Source organism: Bombus vosnesenskii, unplaced genomic scaffold (genome assembly GCF_011952255.1).
Source record: "Bombus vosnesenskii isolate JDL3184/JDL3185 unplaced genomic scaffold, Bvos_JDL3184-5_v1.1 scf7180000013305, whole genome shotgun sequence".
NCBI lineage: Eukaryota > Metazoa > Arthropoda > Insecta > Hymenoptera > Apidae > Bombus > Bombus vosnesenskii.
In genome coordinates this window covers 484,184-503,003 of record NW_022882954.1, presented here as the reverse complement: position 1 = coordinate 503,003, position 18,820 = coordinate 484,184, and the positions used below count along the sequence as shown (strand labels likewise).

The 18,820-nt window shown below is 35.3% G+C and overlaps 2 protein-coding genes across 2 annotated transcripts in view; both read right to left on the bottom strand.

The window, feature by feature from the left end:
• The window catches only part of LOC117234542 (tyrosine-protein kinase Drl-like), a 29,227-nt gene extending 27,412 nt beyond the window's left edge, over positions 1-1,815 (bottom strand). Inside the window, exon 1 of the mRNA XM_033495871.1 lies at positions 1,227-1,815. Within this exon, the coding sequence (XP_033351762.1) occupies positions 1,227-1,326 (100 nt within the window). The 5' untranslated portion in view covers positions 1,327-1,815. The remainder of the gene's footprint in view (positions 1-1,226) is intronic.
• A 7,341-nt stretch (positions 1,816-9,156) lies between these two features.
• On the bottom strand, positions 9,157-15,749 carry LOC117234636. Its single transcript, XM_033496031.1, has 8 exons — positions 15,539-15,749; positions 15,168-15,298; positions 14,605-14,845; positions 13,848-14,255; positions 11,052-11,165; positions 10,657-10,790; positions 9,973-10,152; positions 9,157-9,393 (listed from the first exon to the last, which is right to left on the bottom strand). Exons 1-8 carry the CDS (start codon positions 15,650-15,652, stop codon positions 9,249-9,251), a joined length of 1,467 nt encoding a protein of 488 aa, XP_033351922.1. The 5' UTR covers positions 15,653-15,749; the 3' UTR covers positions 9,157-9,248.
• Positions 15,750-18,820: the final 3,071 nt, after the last annotated feature.

The window sequence follows — 18,820 nt, the reverse complement described above, 5'->3', positions numbered from 1 at the left end:
CTTAGAACACCCCTTCTTTTCTAATAACTTCTAAAAAAAGGCCACGTACATGTTGTTAAAGAAAAGATGTGTAGCGAAGCGAGTTCTACGAACTAATTTTACACGCAACATACTCACATACATGAGCCTTTATATCACAGCAGATACCGATTAATTACCACTAACTCAAGTACAAGGATTTATGACACTTTTGCTATGTTGTAAATTATCTCTACTTGACCTATAGCATTTCAATGCTCAATTAAGCATATCGGCAGTCTACTATTATATATTAAATTCCGTAGAATTTTGAACTGTTGACGAAGGCAATAGGTTTGCCGTATGAATGTAAGGCGGTGATAATTATTCATTAGCCGAGTGAAATCTCGGTACTAGGAGCCTTTAACGTCATCGATTCCTCACTGTCCGCGGCTCAATTACTATACTATGCACTAATCGCTATCTTAATGGGATTTTGATCGGTGGTTAAATTTTTTCTCGTCGGTACGTATTTTAATGGATTGTTAAGTTACTCGGACTAAAAAATTCTTTTAAACTGCATATAAGATGTACACTTAAAGAAAATCACATATATATCGGCATAATATAAGTTATTCCAAACAATGATGTCTTTTTGGATATAGTCTAAAAATCTTTTGATCTATTGTATGTCATAAAGAAATAGAAAAATAAATCATTGCATAATTTTTACAACAATACAAATAAGTGTCAAATTAAGACACTCTGTTTCTAAGAACTTTTAGATACCTTAATATCTTATGAAGAATAAAATATTAATTTCAGCCATCGCAATGGATTGATAACGTAGTCCGCACTAATATTGTAAATACAACCATGTAAAGATATGTAAGTAAAGATACGTGGTTTTATCTACGAAAATAAGTATTTTGTTTATGTTTACATCAAGTGTATGTATGAAAATAAATCATATAGCGCTACATATCAAAAGTAATCTTATTATGTAAACAAAGATCTCAGAACTTTTTGAGAGATCAAGATGACATCGCTATAAACAATTTTGTTGATGTTAAAACGAGATGAACGAAATATTTCTTCTAGACGTACAAAAGATTCTTATCGAATATTAATCGAATATTATATATATATATATATATAGTGAATAAGGTTTACCAAGGACATATAAGTAAAAAATATGTTCAGGAACGACGCAACGACTTAGTAGAAGCGTGAATGCAAGCGTAAACGAATTGTACACCTTTGCTTACCCATTAGTTTCCGCACTTCTGCCTGGCTGAGAAAAAGGTTGAAGTAACTTGCACCTGGCCGCACGAGAACGAACAGCAACACTGCCAATTTTAGGAGCATCGTGTCCACCACGTGCTTAACCGGTTGTACGTACTGAGTAGTCGTAAACACGAGATACGTTATGCTGTAAACAACGTTAAAGTCTTCTAACACGACTCATGGTCCATGGTCCATCGTAAATCGGTGCCGATTTCACGAATACAAACGCACGTGACAGCACTGCTTTCCGCCACGGTATTCACGACCGGATGAGAATAGGCATGGAGCGTCGATGATATCGTACGACTTCTCTCAACGAACCAGATTTTTTGACAGTTCGTCGCGTGAAACTCGTTGAATCGTGTGAACCGCACTTGGGATATTACACGCATGAAATGTTGACCAATTACTTCGACAGTGTCCGTTTATTCACGAGACAACGCGTACGAGAGACGAGCTAAAGATTAAACGGAAAATAAGAGACGAAACGAGAATGCACACGCGAGGAGGAAGAGCGCGCGACGTAGGTAGTTGCCTCGTGAAAGCCACAACCAGTTGTGTGCTCCGACCGCCATGGGTCGAGCGGGGTCGACGCAGGCTCACCGAGCCGAAACTGGCCGAGTCCGGCCGAACGCAGCCGAAGTCCACCCACGAGAAACGCACGTTCTAGGCGTTCTACGGATCGGATGGCCTCGGTCTTTCGATGCAGCAGCAACCAACGAGAGAATTAAAACTGAGATTCGCAAGAAAGTCGTTAAGATTTACGAGGGAGGATAATCGGGCTACATTTTTCGAGATACCAACCATTCGTTCTTGTAATCGGTACGACGTGCACGGAAGGTGTTGAGTTAACTTTTTATGAAAATCAGTGAGCCGAAACGAGGCTCGTGAATCAGTTGCAGCGCGCGCTTTTGTTTCGTTCACTCGGATGTTACTTGTTGCATTTTCGTGACATGCTTACACGCTGTACGTACGTATGTACATACTATGATTCTGAAGCTTGAAAATTGAAGGTTACGAAATTTTATTGTATAAATTCTTTTAAATGCTTACAACGTAACTAATTCCAAATAATATCTATAATACCTTTAAAATAATAAATAATTATAAGAAACTAGTAATTCGTAATTTTTTCAATAAAACAAAGTCTATATATATTAACATCTAATACGCAAAATTCAATTGTAAGGTATAAACTGTAGTGTATACTTTCTGACGACCTTATTGACCTTACCTGAGACAAATCAGAAGCGTTTTGTTTAAAATTTATTGTTTAATTTATTATTTAATAATTGTGTAATATTGTTTAAAATTTATTGTTGAAATCCTAAATCAGATCCTGTTAATGGAAATCCTATAATATTATACATATTTAACACTGCAAAGGAGTAGTAGAATCTCGATATCTGCAGCCTGGATTTCACGAAACCTAGATTGCTGTATCCAGCAGCGTTCAATTTGATCAGGGTAGAGTCATCTGTAATTTCTATGTTCGTTATTTACATAATTTGTAGCGAGAACGCCCACATAGACGTTTACAAATCACGACCCTCTTTAGTTCTTTTTCCTCTTCGTTCTAGTCTATCAGGATACGCCTGATTACTGAACGTCATTATTACGGACCAAGAGATGAACTGAGACAAAAAGTTCTGCTATGAAAGCAAAACAGACAAAACGAGCGACTGAAAGTACAAGAAAGGGAAGTGAACGAGGAAGCAGAAAAAGGTAACAAGTAGAATTCTATTGAATATTTGTAGCTAACTGAGAAGTTTATGGGAATAGAAAAGAGGAATTATCTACAAAAGGTAAAATAAAATAGTACTAGTTTCTCTATTATATAACCAACATTTCTCAGATGTATTCATCTTCAAGCTTGATCTTTCAGTGATACTGTGTGCCACCTGTCTATAAAAAACACAAATTCGCTCAATTTTTCTTCTTATGTTATTTAAAGCTATTAAACTTAAAAGGCATAATTAAAGCCATTGTCATATAATCAATAAGAAGCGCAAATAACAACAAAGAACATAGATAAAAGAACATACCTAGATTGTTTGTTCAACTGATAAATTTACTTCGTTATAATTTATATGCAGTTTAAGAACCAGCCATATATGTCTGCGAGGAATCGTAAGAATTTTTACAACGATTATTTTCATGCTTGCTTTGGTTGTGAATACAATGTACAATATAAAGCACTGTAGTAGGGCCTAGTATATATCTCTGATTGTGAGAGGGCTATGCCATGAAGCTCCATTTAATCTAGAGCAAATACGGGGCGCTTCGCTTAAATCAAGACAGAGTTAAGGAGAGAGAACAGTTTCCTTTGTCGGCCCTAATCTGAACAAACAGCCATATACCACGATTGTGTCGTCTAGAAATTCTTGTTTTATACAAAATTACCCCAGTGGTAGCTACTGTAGAGAAAAAGCAGAGATATCTTCCTTCAAAACTTTAGTAACGTATCTTTCATCGCAAAAGTACTTCCAACCGTATATGTTGTGTTTGTACGAAAGTAATAACAACAATAATTTTTGCACGAACAATTACATATATGCATATGCAAACGAACGTTCGATGTTTATACGAGCATTTACAACTTAGAAACAACAAAGTAAGCGTTCTGAAACAGAAGTTATTTTATACAATTTTTCACATAAATTCTAAATATTAATTTAATTAAAAAATGCAAAAAGAGATATAGATTGATGTAAAATTTCAAATGATGATTCTATCAAAGATCAAGACAGTGATACGATATGTAAAAGTAAACGCGATATTATTGAAAAATGTAAATAAATTAATTTACATATCAAAAGTACAAGAATAATAAATACTTTACAGAATCACTAAACAAATTGAAGGACCACAAAGTGGCCTATGATTTTTAAAAAAGTAATTTATCATAGTGCTACAAATATATCAATTTCTTCAACTTTTATAGAATTACACACACATACGCACACAGTACCACTGTACCAATGTAGTATTAGTCCAATGTTTTGTCTTGTAGTTTTGCGGTCGAAAACATGCGTTTCTAGCTGACATTTCGCTCGTTGATCTCCCACGTAGATGACTATGTCTGAAGACTTTCTCTCAAGTTTCGTGTATATATGATGTGCGCGTAATAACGTGCGGACATATAGATATAACAAAATTGTACGAGTTTTGAAAAGAACATCGTGACGGTTCCCAGGCAGCTTTGACGCGACATCGGTAAAGTCAGGTTGACGTATAGGCAGTACGGTGCACAAGAAGGAAGAAACGGCATTTTCTACTTATCCTGAAAAAAAGCTGCTGGCACTATCACACGAAGGGACCCCGCTTTGAAAGGTTTTCTTTGCCCGATCGCAGTGGCGCAGTCTCCAATTAACGCTTTCCGCAGTGTCAAAAGGCCCGACGACGACGGTGCGTTGAAAAGTGGATTAAAACGTGCTCCGTTTGCTATCGCCTTTTACAACGTTTACAGACGCGACCGTATGTAAGTACGTACATACTGCATGCTCCTTGTATTCACGACCGATGCCGACACTCTGCCTGCCTATATTCTTATTCCTTGTACGCGTTCCTAGCTGCCTTCAATCTACTAAAACACAAAACCGTTCAGAACAGCCTTACACAGTATAGTTCGAGGAAACGCGGATCGCTCGGTTTAATTTTAATTAACGAGACGAAAACGTTTGTACACGCGTTTTAATTACTCTTTGAGTACCTCTGTTTTCCTCACGTGCATTTACGGTCCGATTGGCTCTTTAATGCTTCTGTAACGCCACGTAACTTGAAACTTATGCACATACACGCCTATTTGTATTTTTTACATTTCGTTTTATCTCTGTATCATTGTACCAACAGTATACTGCTCGTGTGTAACAACATTTTTTGTTTTTAACGTTTAGATCGAAGCGATACATTGTAATCAACTACAAGTTGTTTTATTATAAAAAGCGAAGATAATAAAGCTGGTAGGTTTCAATTTTCAGATGGTAAACAACGTGGTAAACACACTTCATGTTTAAAATACATCAAATTTACACTAAAACTTTCAGAGTATTTATTCAAAGATAAACTTTGATATATTCTTCTGGCAAAATTCCATCAATCTGACTCCACCTGACCTCACAACGATGCAAAGGGGTGAAAGTGGAAATTGTAGTAAGCAGAGGGTGTAGCATGGTGAGTCTGAAAATAAGAAGATATAGATAAAAGGAGATGGTTCCACGTTGGACTAACAAGACTCAGGACCAGGGGCTATTATCATAATTGTGGGCTGCAGGCAGCGGCTGTGCCCACAAACCAGAATGGCTCTTGTCTCATCTACCTTCGTCTTCGCTTTCTTCTTTCTTATATTCTTCGTCCTCTCCTCCTTCTTCCTCTTCTTCGTCTCCTTCCTCTTTTTCGCGTCTTTTTACTCAAACTCTTGTACTCTCGCATTTTGCGCGTCTCTTCGCCGGTCTTTTGCACGTGCTAGAGACAAATGGATCGGCCCTTAAGGCATTTAGCTTTCACGCTACGTATTTCCATTTAGATTAAGAAGCCTATGCGATATTTTAGGAATACGTTCTTATCCAATGAAATATGGTGCTTCGGTATGACTCGGTCCGCAAGTTATAAGACCTACCTGTAGTTGTGCGTAATCGTTGAAATTTAAAATAAAATAAAGAATGTCTTAAAACGAAGAAAGAGACGTTCAAACGTATTCGAGAATATTGAGAAAACCGTAAGTGCATATACACAATAGCAGTGCTTATTCAGAAACAATACTAAACTCGAAGATGCGATGTCTGCCGACAAGCGTTCTATTCTCTCTCGTTCTTTACTTTCCTTGATTACATGGCAGGCCTAAGATCTTTCCAAGCTCTATATGTACGTTTTGGCTTTCATTTTAAGAAATGGTGAAGTAATACGAGAAGAATCGACAGGAAATGTCAGAAGTACACTCCTTTTAATCCACCTTTGTAAAGAATAACGGTACCTTTTTTTATTTTTCAAAACTATTTTATTCAATCTACGTAATAGCGCTAATCGTTGTTTTTAATTTTGCTGTAACAGTAACTGCATTAAACTTCCCTTACATAACTCGATATTGTAAGTGAATTTCTCAGCATGACCTGATTTCTTCGTTCACCGCACGTACCGATAGGAATCAATTACCATAGATTCAAGCAATGAACTCGTTACGTAATTATAATTTAGTTATAATTGCTAACTGAACGAATTCTCCGAATCGATTATCGAAGACAATATACGTCTTCTTCCTTTTCGATTAAATCGTGGATGTTAAGGAAAGAGTGGCGAAGCAAACGTTTGTTATTCACGATTGCAATTAGCAATTATGCCATACCGTTTTACGTTAACGGTTTATGGACCGTATTTTACGCTCAAATATTACACGTTTAACATATTTCTCTTTATTTCTGACAAGTACATCGTGTTCTATCAGGTATTCGAGTAAGTATCTTTTGAGATTACAGCACTGTAATTTTAATAAACATCAGAATCTAGATTTTTGTTGGTTCTTTACTCCTGCTGCTTTTTATTCTTATCTGATGGATTAAAATTTACGAACGACGTATACTTCGGTGAAACGAGGCATGTACTTGATTTTCTGTTGAATCTTTCAGTACCTATCATACTCCACCTTGCATCCTTTAAGTGGCGTGGCTAAATTGTTTCTGCTTGTTTTGTTTTGTTTTACATTTCTTCTCGTGTGTTCTTTCAACGAGAGATGCCAGGGGCGTGTATGTTTGTTTAGCCTCGGTGTACCCTGTTATTAGGGGCCGGTGCTGCTCGGAAACCAAAAGGCCCACGCGGATATTTGGGCCCTCGAGAGAAAGACGATCGCGCTATCCTCCGTCCTCTCTTCTCTCGCTCTTTCCGCAGAATTCGCCTTCTTCTTGTTCCCCTCGCCGTTTGTCTTTCGCTTTATTTCGTGTGTAAGAGCAGTTAGAGATGAAAAGGATAGCCGGATAAATTCGAAAGGAGACCTGTTGGTTCTCGGACAGAGTTTTTGCCTACCTATTCAGATATTCTGATTTAAATTCTACCGCATTTTAATTTATCGCTCGTGATCCTACTGATTACAGAAACACCTATTCCTAGGAGAGAAAACGATCCTTGTTGTCGCCTTTAAACGACTAACTACTGGATACCAATGGAAAGATGGAAGTAACTATGTACAAACTCGTTCTACAAAATTGTGTCGTTGACACAAAATTTCTCACCATGATAGTTTTAGATCGAAGACAATAGATACGGTGCTTCGTTATTTAACTAAGTAGCTATATTTTAGGAGGCTACAAGATGTATTTAACTAACCATAGTTAGATGTTGGCTTGCGTTGGGTTTACTTGCTATATACGCATACGTATGTGCCCCTTGTTCCACGCAATTCTGTTTTTTCAATCTGGGGTTGATTCGTGGGATCTTTTGATTCATCTTTTTCGATACACAATGCATCGCTGACGACATCCTGCAGATTCCGCAATTGAATGGTGTCTGTTTGTACGGACGCCACGTGACGAAGCGTTAGGGATAGACCTAACACGCGGCCAAATATTCCATGCTTTATTTGTTTAATTTAACAGTATTGTGACGCGGTGTTTTCATTAGTTGACGCTCGATTTATTTCTTTCGGATCTATTTCCTGCATTTTTAACGTGGGAGAAAGCAGCGATTCGAGCACATGTGTACTTTGCGTATATACATATTATATGTAGTAATACCGTGTGAAAAATCACTATAGGTATACTTTCATCGTTTTATTCTTTATATCATTTTTCTATTTTTATATGTGTTTGCAGTTGTTAGTTGCTCGTGCAGAAGAGAACTAAATAACAAATTGCAATCTAATACCACCGTTATGAAAGTTTCTTTATACATGTTTATCATAAATATATGGTTTTATTATGCTATGCTTCGAATTCATTCGTTCAAATTGGTATTTATTATTTCTACTTATTGCTGTATTAAGATATTGACTAAAAACATTTTCTCGTAATTTTTTTTGAATTATTGTTGATTTCTGAGTATCGGCGTGCACTGCGACATCTAATGGTGCACGCGTAGAACTTCTGCAGATTTCAAAGGAAAATAATAAAATATATATTATAAAGTATAAAAAGATTTCAAGGACCGTCATAGAAAGAAAAGTACATTGTAATATATAGTGGTTTTCAATACCAATTATACGTGTTTACGTGTTTGATTAAGGAGTATATGTATATAATGTTACTATATGTATGAAAGTCATGTACATTATTTATTGTTAGTTTAAAAACATAATTTGGGATATTTATTCAGATATACTTTATAGTTCTGATGATATTCTGTGTGTCAATGCTTTGAGTAATTGTATAATATTTACGGTTATAAAACAAGTTCTATTATATATGAAAGTGCTTTATTATCATACACTTTAGTACATTTCTTAGTTTATCATATTTTACACCATTACGTTTAATATAACATAAATAGATAAATAAATACAATAAATATAACAATGCATTATTCTAAAATACAACAATATTAAATAAATAATGTTCTTTAATTTTTAATATGGATAGAAATTTTAGCACGTTTTAATTATCTAAACGGATAGCTGCGGATTTAAAATTGTTCGACAGTTTCGGTATCGTGAATTTTACAGCAAAATTAAATCATAATAATAAGAGATCAAAAATAATAAAAACTATTCGACTGTAGAAAGAAGAGTATATTAAAATTAAAAGTATTCAATTACCAATTTTCTTTATCGACGTTCGATAATGTGAGTCATGTACGTATATCATATCGCGCTACTCGACACAAACGCAACAGCTAAAGATCAATAACTAAATAATCACGGATTAAATTGAGCACACACAGTCATAATTTATAATTATCATAATTTATAATTGGTACTCTTCGAAACTTATTTATTTCGAAGGAACGTCACAACTTATTCTGCAATGAAATAAAACTATGTTATTTAAACAAATGTGTTTTGATATTTAGTACAATATTATTTAGTTTCCTATAGGACAGTTTTTCTGATCAGTTCGAATAAAATATGCTCTACTAATATTATTTTTATCCAATATTTGATAAGCTTTCTCTAAAACAGAAACCAATGGCTTTGGTTCTCTTGCCATGATCCAAACATTCCTTGTACTGAAATACATACAGTAATAAATTTAGTATATTAATGTGTAACTCTCTATTCTCTACTGAAATAATACTACTAAAATAATGTACAAACAATTTCCTCGAAAATAAGTAATAACAGGATATGAAAATCGCAGGGGGAAAATATTACAAGCCCATTTTTATTGATTTTCTGACTTATACGTCATTTGGTGGCTTAAAATAAATATTTTATTACGAAATAATTCATAAAAAACCAACAATATTGATACGGTTGTTATTTTAATTTAACTTAAATAATACTAGTCCATATATTTCACATTAATGTCGTTTAAATGTTAAGAAAAGTAACAGAACTGCATATTTAGTACACCGATCAAGTGAAAAGATAATATTCACGTGAAATTGTTTGATAACATAGCGAATTTTAAAATTGCCTTTTTGTAAAATATAGGTAATGCGACTTTTCATATTTTTCACCAATAATTCTCTATCTTTACGTATTACGTATATTGTTATTATTATGTATTATGCATGTTAAAATAATTACTACTCTGAAATATTAAGGTATATTTGTTATGTAATTTTACTTCCTTGAACATTTACCTGAACACGCCGAAATTTGAACAACTCCATACAACAGAGTAGGTTGTATAATCGGTATCGAGAATCCAATAAGGTGCATCTAATGGAAGAGGCATACTTGGGAACGAAACAGTTAATTTTGCGTCTTCCACTTTAAGAACAGGTTTTCCAACTCCTTCGATACTCGAAGAAACTCCAGTCCTGAATAAATAATAATATATGCAATTCTATCAAACTATTTCACTAAACGTTATTGTTATTAATTTTCATTTTTTTATTTAACGTAATATCGTTATTAACGTAAATTATGCGCTTAACGAGTAAACGTACGAAGAGTTCTTTTTTATTTTTTATAAAATGTCGAATATTCGAAAATGCGAGGAAGTATTATATTTTACATACATTCGTCATGAATGAACAATTGTAAATTTGAAGAAAGTTTATAATTCAATACAACACAAAGTGTAATATAACAGTATGACTGTAAAAGTATCTTTTATTAAATATCTCTAAATTCCTCTACCAAAATTGTATAGTAAATGATATTTCGTTCTTGAAATTTCTATTAAATATATTTTGACATGTTTTGCACATTTTTCGAGCACAAATATTATGTGCTATCTTTAAAAAAGCTATAAATTAACCTTAACTAAAAATCTAACAATTAAAATGTGTTATAAAAAATAAATTGTTGACTATACTCACAAAGCGGATATCTGCTTATTCAAAATGTTGATCGAGTTACTATCGTCTGTTATATTGTAAGTAGCAGTTACGCATTTTCCACCAAACTCGAAGAATGCAAAGTACTTCTCGATCTCGTACCATTTGCCCAAGTACTGAAAAACAGCGGAACACGCGTATTTATTTAAAAAGGATAAGCCTTAAAGAAAGTCCGAACGAATCATCTTTGACCTTCTATACTTTACATATCTATCTCTCGTTATATCCTATGTGTATCGATGTCCTATTGAGGACAACTTTCTAAATGCAGGTTGCATTACCTCATAAGTAAGTCAATAACGCAGGTATGTACAAGAAATCTATTCTAGTTTCTAGTCGACATAATAGACTTTGAAATACGCGATTATCATACATACCCTTTCAATATCGAAATTCTGTATGGTTTCCACGGTAGGACACGAGCCCAAAAATGGTACTTGTGCTATTGCAGCACTTGCAATAATTAAAAGTAAATATATTCGCAGCATCGTCTCTTCTGTAACCAGAATTATCGAATTAGTTCAATTTTTAATATTAGAGGCGAGAAGACGAGTTAATTCGTCGTTTGAACTGTCACTTTCTTAAACATAATAATTTTTTATTTTGTAGAGATTCTTTATTTTTTTACGTGCTGTATTATTTTTCTCGAAAATAAATCGCGCTGTATCAACGTTTGCAAGAATTAAAATTAACACAACTTGATTTGCCTTCGTTAATCGCGAATTTCGTAATTATAGAAGTTTTTGATTAAGGAATCCAGTTAACAGATTACACGAGTTTGCGTACAATCTTCCTACGGCTAACAATAAGACGAAACTAACGGACGCACAGTACACGGATAAAAGATACTCGACATTTATCAAGAATTTGCTCCATTTTTTACTATTCGATTTTAAATATTTGTATAAAATATTTTTACGTGAACAAGAAAGATGATTTTTTCGCTAATGCAATCATGAAACTACTCAGTGAATAGCAAAAAATTATTAACAAACTGTACACATAACGTTCAATGATATTTCTAGGTCTATAAAAATAAAATACCTTTAAATCAAATAAAACAACCCACGTTTCTTTGGATCTAGTAAGGAAGCTGTATATTCTTTACTCTCATGAATTGGCATCTTCCCTTCACGCGTCTTTTACGTACAATTGTACATCATATATCAGTATGCAATGTGCGCTTTTTGCATATACAACAGTTGCAAATACTTTCTGCAGACAAGATACCACGTATACCGGAATCGCGTTTCGAAAGAACAGTTAACTTTTAATGTTCGAACTGTGGTAATGGCAGTAACGTTAGCATTGCAAATACGTACAAACATCTTTCATTATTTATATATCTCTCTAGAGAAAATAAAAAGCAATTAATTTCGAATTCTATACAACGTTATATTTGCAGCTCTAAAAATGAATTTGTTTCATTTAGAAGTAGGTTATGAATTTGCGTTATTTCTAAATAAAAATCGTAACTTGTTTTAATTATAACAATCGTATTTTCTTTCGCAACGAACCATTCAATGAGAAAGAAAGAATAGAAAATAGGCAATAAAAGTACATAATAGTCAAAATCGTATTAACACGAAAAATTCGTTTTTAAAATTCGCATTTTTATTTCAGAAGAGGGATACAACAATGTTGCATTCTTCCATATCTTTACCATTGTAATCAGCGAGCATCGACATTTATGCGCCAATTGTAATCGTATCGTCTCTTTGTATGCAATGCGTACAAGAGGAAGAACACTGCGATCTTTGACCGTAATGTAAAAAAATTATGAGAGTCACGAATTGAACTGATTCGAATGGGTCACGTACCGGATTGACAACCGTTGTACACGCTGAAACTTGACAACTGGAGGAACTGATCGGGGTTGGCAGTGACACTTCTCACGCGACGAACTGTCCGCCAGTGACTGGTCTTCCCGTTCTTTGTACCTTCCGCTTACGCAGACGGAGCCGTGAAGGCTGACTGGATGCGTTCGGAAGATTTCTGTCAGTTAGTGGGTCACTAACGGTACGCCGCAGGTTCAAGAAACCCCAGGCCTGTGGTTCGAATTTACCAGCGACTAATCGGCTGTTAACCGATTTTTTTCAGATCTAATTTCGATCAGACGAATTTCCCGCAACCAGTTTTCGAAACTTTTAGTCAAATGTAATTCACGCGTGAAATGGACAATGTACAATCAGGGCCTTTCGTATCGAATGTCTTACATTTTGAAAATATTAAAAAGAACGGTAGATTATTGTAATAGCCAGCTCTATTATTTTTTCTTCGTTGCTATGTTTCTATCATTTCACACATTTCCTCGTTGTTTGCGTTTGTTGAACCAACGTTGAAACGTCTTGACTCATCGGACAGATCCATCGACTAAATAGTAGCTCTGTTATTTTGTCCATTGTTATGGTATTTGGTCTATTACGATATCTATTCATCGTACTCGGAGAATGGAACTAAATATAATTAAACATTGTCGTAAGTATTTTTCAAATCTAGAGTATGGCTAGTTACGTTTATTTACATTTAAGTCGTTACTGTACTTTCTTATAAACGTGAAATTAAAATATTTGCAAAAGACTGAAGAAGAGAACATCGATCAAAATTGAAATTCCTTATTAAGGGTCCCGTTATCCATCGTTTTATACATCCTTGTTCATCCTATCGTTAACATCGAAGACTACATATTAAATAGTTTATCATTTTTCAAATTGTATAAACACATATCTAGTTTGTATTCGTGCAATTACCATTTTCCAAACAAGATATCTAATGATAAATCGTTCTTTTATACCCTTTCTTTCGTGTCTTCTTTCGCTTAATCTACGATTCACTGGTAACCGAAAAACGAAATGGGAAGAAAAATATAAGTGCATCAGAATTTCATAGCAACGTTTTATGTAACAATTTATTTAACTTTTATCGTTCTTTTTTTTTTACATTTGTACAAAAATTAAAACAAATACCCTCCTATCCCTCCACGAACCATGAAAGTGATAATCCTTGGAAATGAATGAATAACGAACATGAAACTCAGGCGAGACTGGTTTCGACAGAACGAAACCGCTACAAGCCCGAAACTGAACTAAACGATAATAATCTACGCGAAGTGTCTCGAACGAGACGAGTATAAATTTCATTTTCAAGCGTTATTTTCACGCAATCTTTTCCACTTGCTTCATATTTTCGTCGACTCCCTCTTTCATAGGCTCGTCGTTTTTCTCCTCTTTTATCTTCGCATTCTTCGTCGGTATATCTTCTTTCACGGCGTCAGCCACTTCCATGATTCGAACGGGAACCGTGTTAACCGCCTTCTTCTTCGCGTTTTCAGCAGTTTGAGACTTTTTCGTCAACTTTTCGTCCTCCTTCGTGTTCATTTCGACGATCACTTCCGGTGCATCTGGCACTACAGCGGCTCTAACATTTTCGGTATCTTTCTGCGGAGCTTCTACAGGAGCTTGATCGCCTTGTATCTCTGATGTCTCCAGTGGTTTTGGCGTATCTAAGTAAGCACAGTCTTGCTGATCCGTCTTTACGAAGAACGTTTTGGAAATCTTGTAACTGTCAAGGACGGCGTAAGCCTATTTGGAAAGAAGTTTATATTATATTTCTACTGTATGATAAAATCCCTCGTCATATATAATTTAATTTAATTTTTAAAATTAAAGGTAAGGATTGCATAATATTAGTTATATATCTGAGTGTTTATCGGATGAAACGAGATTCAGTTTGTAGAAATGTATAAAAAGTACGTATATGAACTTGTGTTTCGATATATAGATAGAGAATGCAAACGTAAATACTAGCGTAGAATATTTAATGAATTTAAATAAAATTTTGTTTCTGAAAAGAAGGAGGATTTAAAAGAATTTAAAGTAGGAATTTACGCTTTAAATAAAAATGAAATTTGTAAATATAAGTGAAATTTACCTTCTGTAAGACTGTTCCCGGTGCTAATCTTTCTCTTGTCATAACCCAGGCGTTTTGCGTATGGAACGGACCGATACCGGAACAACTCCACAGAACCGCGTAAGAATCGTAGTCCGTTTCGAGTACAGAATACTTGGTTTCAGGAGTCAATGGTATCGTGTATTTTACGATTAGTTTTCCTTCTTCGGCTTTCGAGGCGGCTTTCTTGATTTCACCCTCTAACACTCTCTTGATCCCCGTGCTAAATGTTTAAATAATTATAGATACATATTTAAATGATCCGATTACATAGTCGTTAAAAGACACAAGAAAAACAAAGAATACATGTTTATTACTGTTTACTGGTATTAAACGTAAGTCGTGTTTTTTAACACGTGTACTCTTCAAAGATTCGCTGGTATCGTGACCAGCTTTATCGAGGGTTGAAACATCGGTATACTATCAAAAACTATAAATTTTTTCGCAGATACTATACAACGTACTCGATGAGTGATGTAAAATATAAACAAAGCGAAAAGTAACCATAAAAAGATAGTTCTTTTAACTTTTTCAAATATGCTTACAATCTATTTGTAACTTCGTTGCTGACTCGGTACTTGCCGTCAGGACCCACCGTGTAATTTGCCATTACGCATCGTGATACTACTTCTGTCAGTTGAAAGTATCTCTCAGCTTCGTACCAGATACCCAAAAACTAGAAAACAGTGAAAATAATTCGTTCGTTATAATGATATTCTTTTATTCTCTTGAAACCTAAGAAATCTTCGAGATCGAAGAGGAGGATCCAAAGGACGCGATAGGGTTAAAGCATTTTTAAAACTGTAACGTGGGCACATAAAATATCAAAGAATATTCCATTTCGATGGAAGCAACGCTTTTAAAGTAACTATTGAATTGTCAAGTTTGCAATGGCCGACTGGTCAACTGTACTCACCTTAGACATGTCAAAGTTCGCCATAGGTACGTAATCTGGACAGAAACCCAGACTGGGTATCTGGGCTCGAGCCAGAGCCAAAGCCGAAAGTATCAGAACTATCTTGCCGATCATGTCTACCGTTGATCTGCCGTGAACATGGTTCAAACCGCTTCTCTTATATACATTAACCAAGGAGCGCAAGAGCGTTGACCGGACACTACCCCCCCTGTTTTACCTACACGTGAATATTCTTACGGTACTCTTCGTGGCCTCAGAATCTGGTCACCAGACGATGGTCATTGGTCAATGTTGCTAGACGACTTCTTGGCAAGAAGTTTAACCAAGGTGGTACCCGACGACCCGCTGAGAACAAACCGATGCAGGTTCTATTATGCAATTTCTTCAAACAACGGTACTTTTTGTCGATGAAGAAAGAATCCTTTGTTCGATGGATCGGTGTCAGTCAATTTGACGGGACGCCAACATTTCTTAAATACGCATAGCAATCGTAACGGGCCGCGAACAAGGTGAATCCTCTGGACATCGATCGTCTCACCTTTTCTACGTTTCTCCGATCTTGACGATAGTTGACGTTACCGATGGAAAATTCTTGGTAAATTAATTCAATGTTTCATTTTTTACAAGCGTTATGTGAGATATTGAAAAGTTACGAATATTTACTGTATACGTAGCCTATTGAAGCAAAGCGCAATATTTTATTACACATTACAAATGACTTATAAATGTATTAATCTCTGGTCAAATAACACGTCAAACGATAATAATATCGTTTGAGTACGAATAAAGAGAATATCGGGCTTGCACGATATAATTTGGCATATATAGGTTTCTTCGGACTTCAGTTACTTCGGATACTTCAAAATGATACCAGTACTCATTTAGCAGCGCAAGAAGGAAATTTCATCGAGTCGGATATTGTTGAATTTTTGAACACGTCACTGATATAATTGAGATTCACAGGCAAACTTCTTTGTACGTTCTATACGAGCGAAGCAAGTGAATGGCAGGAACGAAACTAATGCGAATTACTTATACTTTTCGTTTTCTAAGCACTGTTACTTGTATTTATGTTTCGAACAAAATTTTTCAAATAGAGGAAACTCTGAAACACGTTACCATCGCCTATCGAGTCACTTGCAACGTATAAGAATATCGAATATCTTCTATTCCACAAATTCGTCTCTTATTTTGATAATTACGAACATTTGTCGAGGTAAATTTCGCGTAATACGCGAAATATTTGAATACGGAGTAAATGAAATAATTTTTGGGCTTAAAGGCTTAAGGAAGCCAATTTCAGGATACAGCGATTACCTAGTAACCTTAAGATGAAAAATCAGATATACGGTTGCTCAGGAAATATCTCTACGAATACTAGGAAATGGGAACGTAGAAAGATACTCGAGTGAGTCATATCTAAAACTTTCGTTTTCATTTGACGAATGCATAAATTTGTTATGTTCGATTTACACGAATCTCATTCGCAGTTACCTTGACCCAGATTTTTGTTTGTTCGTTGTTTTCACGATCAGTTACTCGTCCGCGACGAGACCAAGATTAGAGTAGATCGCAGTAGGCATCCTAGAATGCGCGATTGTGAAATTTACACCTTTAATAGCGTTATTCCTCTTCCTGTAGTCATTCATAAAGCCGGTTTCAACAATCTCGATCCTTGGCGAGTCCGTATTTATGTTCACAAATGAAGTAGATAGATGGCAAACGTACCCCACTTCTCTTTCTCGCAACAAAACAGAAACTAGCTGTTCCTTATCGCGTTACAATTATGCAACGGACACTGTCAACGGATAACGCTTGGCAAAGGTATATCACCATTCTTAACCGTGGCCCGCCAGTAACGGGTTTTTCAACGAGGTTCCTTTTTGTATGAAATCCTTGGCCATCGAACCGTTAGTTTGGTGTAGATGTTCCTCTAACTACGCACCGATAGGTCTATAAACGAGAAACCGCTACGAAACAATTTCGATAAATTTCACTCAGACGTTAATTTGTGCATGTGTGTATCCATGTCAACTATATGAATCGGTTTGTTCCTCTTCGAAGTACATTTAGTTTTCATCGATAAAGATCGTTCTCCTTTCTTCGTTTATCGTTCTTGAAAAAAAAAAAAAAAAAAAAAAAAGAAGAAACTTCTACGTATACGATAAAGAAAGATACTTATCGAAACCTTTAATTCGATAAAGAACGCACATCGTTTGCATTATATACAAAATCCCGTTTTTTCATTTGAAATTTCTCAGTAACAAAAGATTATTTAAAGACTAATTTTGGCGAATAATAGAAACCGATAAAAACGAATTCGCTCGAAATCTAATGTTTCTTAGGTCGAAAGGAAAGGGAAAGGATATTGATATGAGCCAAGTTGTTTTCGCTCGCTTGTTTATCTTCTTTTACAGATTTCTCATCTGAATTAATTTATTTCTTGTAAATCTATGAACACTAAGAAAGCACGCGGAAAACGTTCTCCGCTCGGAAGATGCTTAAATTCTAGAAAACTCTGACCAGATGTCCGAAGAACAATGATTTCAAATCAAGCGAATATTTAAAGAAAGGAAAGTGATATACAATATGGTAACGTAAAGCAAGTATTGTTTCATCTTGGAAAGGAATCACGACATTTCTTATTTTTTCATTCGTAATCAAGATTATCTACAAATTTTAATTGCAGAAATAATACGCATCGTCGATTTTATCTCTAGGAAACAACGAACGATCGATCTTTCTAACTCTGCATACGCATTTACCATCACGATTGCAATTTACTTCCTTAATTAAAGCGTTCTCCGCTTAAATAATCGACATAGTCAAAAGCAAAGTTCAACGTTGATGAAAAAATGATTTATTTCTACGACATTTCGCTACGTTGAGGAAGAAAAGAAATGCCCTCTTGGGACATCTGGTCGCGAGTGTTTGTGTGTGTGTGTGTGTGTGTGTGTGTGTCTGTGTCTGTGTCTGTGTATATATACACGATAAACGTAACTAATTAACAGTAACATAATCTGCATACGTAATCCTAGTGCGCTTACGTCTCGAGAAGAGGGAACGAGGAGGTTGGAGAGGGTTTTAGGTAGGAGAGGATCGGAGACAGAGAAACGACGAAAAGTTAGTTACTAAAAATTATTTAGGCGGCTCGCAGAAAAAAGGATCGTCTGTTTGCTTCTTCCTCTCGCGATCGAAAGATTTTTCCTTTTTATTTGAAAGAGCCACGAGTCGCGCTCGTGCGATGCGTCGAAGCGTTGCACGCTAAACAATAATTACTTT

Excerpts from the sequence above, each read along its gene's own strand:
- LOC117234636 (XM_033496031.1), bottom strand. The coding sequence starts at position 15,652 with ATGATCGGCAAGATAGTTCTGATACTTTCGGCTTTGGCTCTGGCTCGA. Across the intron at positions 10,791-11,051 it reads AGAATTTCGATATTGAAAGG|TACTTGGGCAAATGGTACGA; the intron begins GTATGTATGATA and ends GCTGTTTTTCAG. Across the intron at positions 10,153-10,656 it reads AATAAGCAGATATCCGCTTT|GACTGGAGTTTCTTCGAGTA; the intron begins GTGAGTATAGTC and ends TTATTTATTCAG.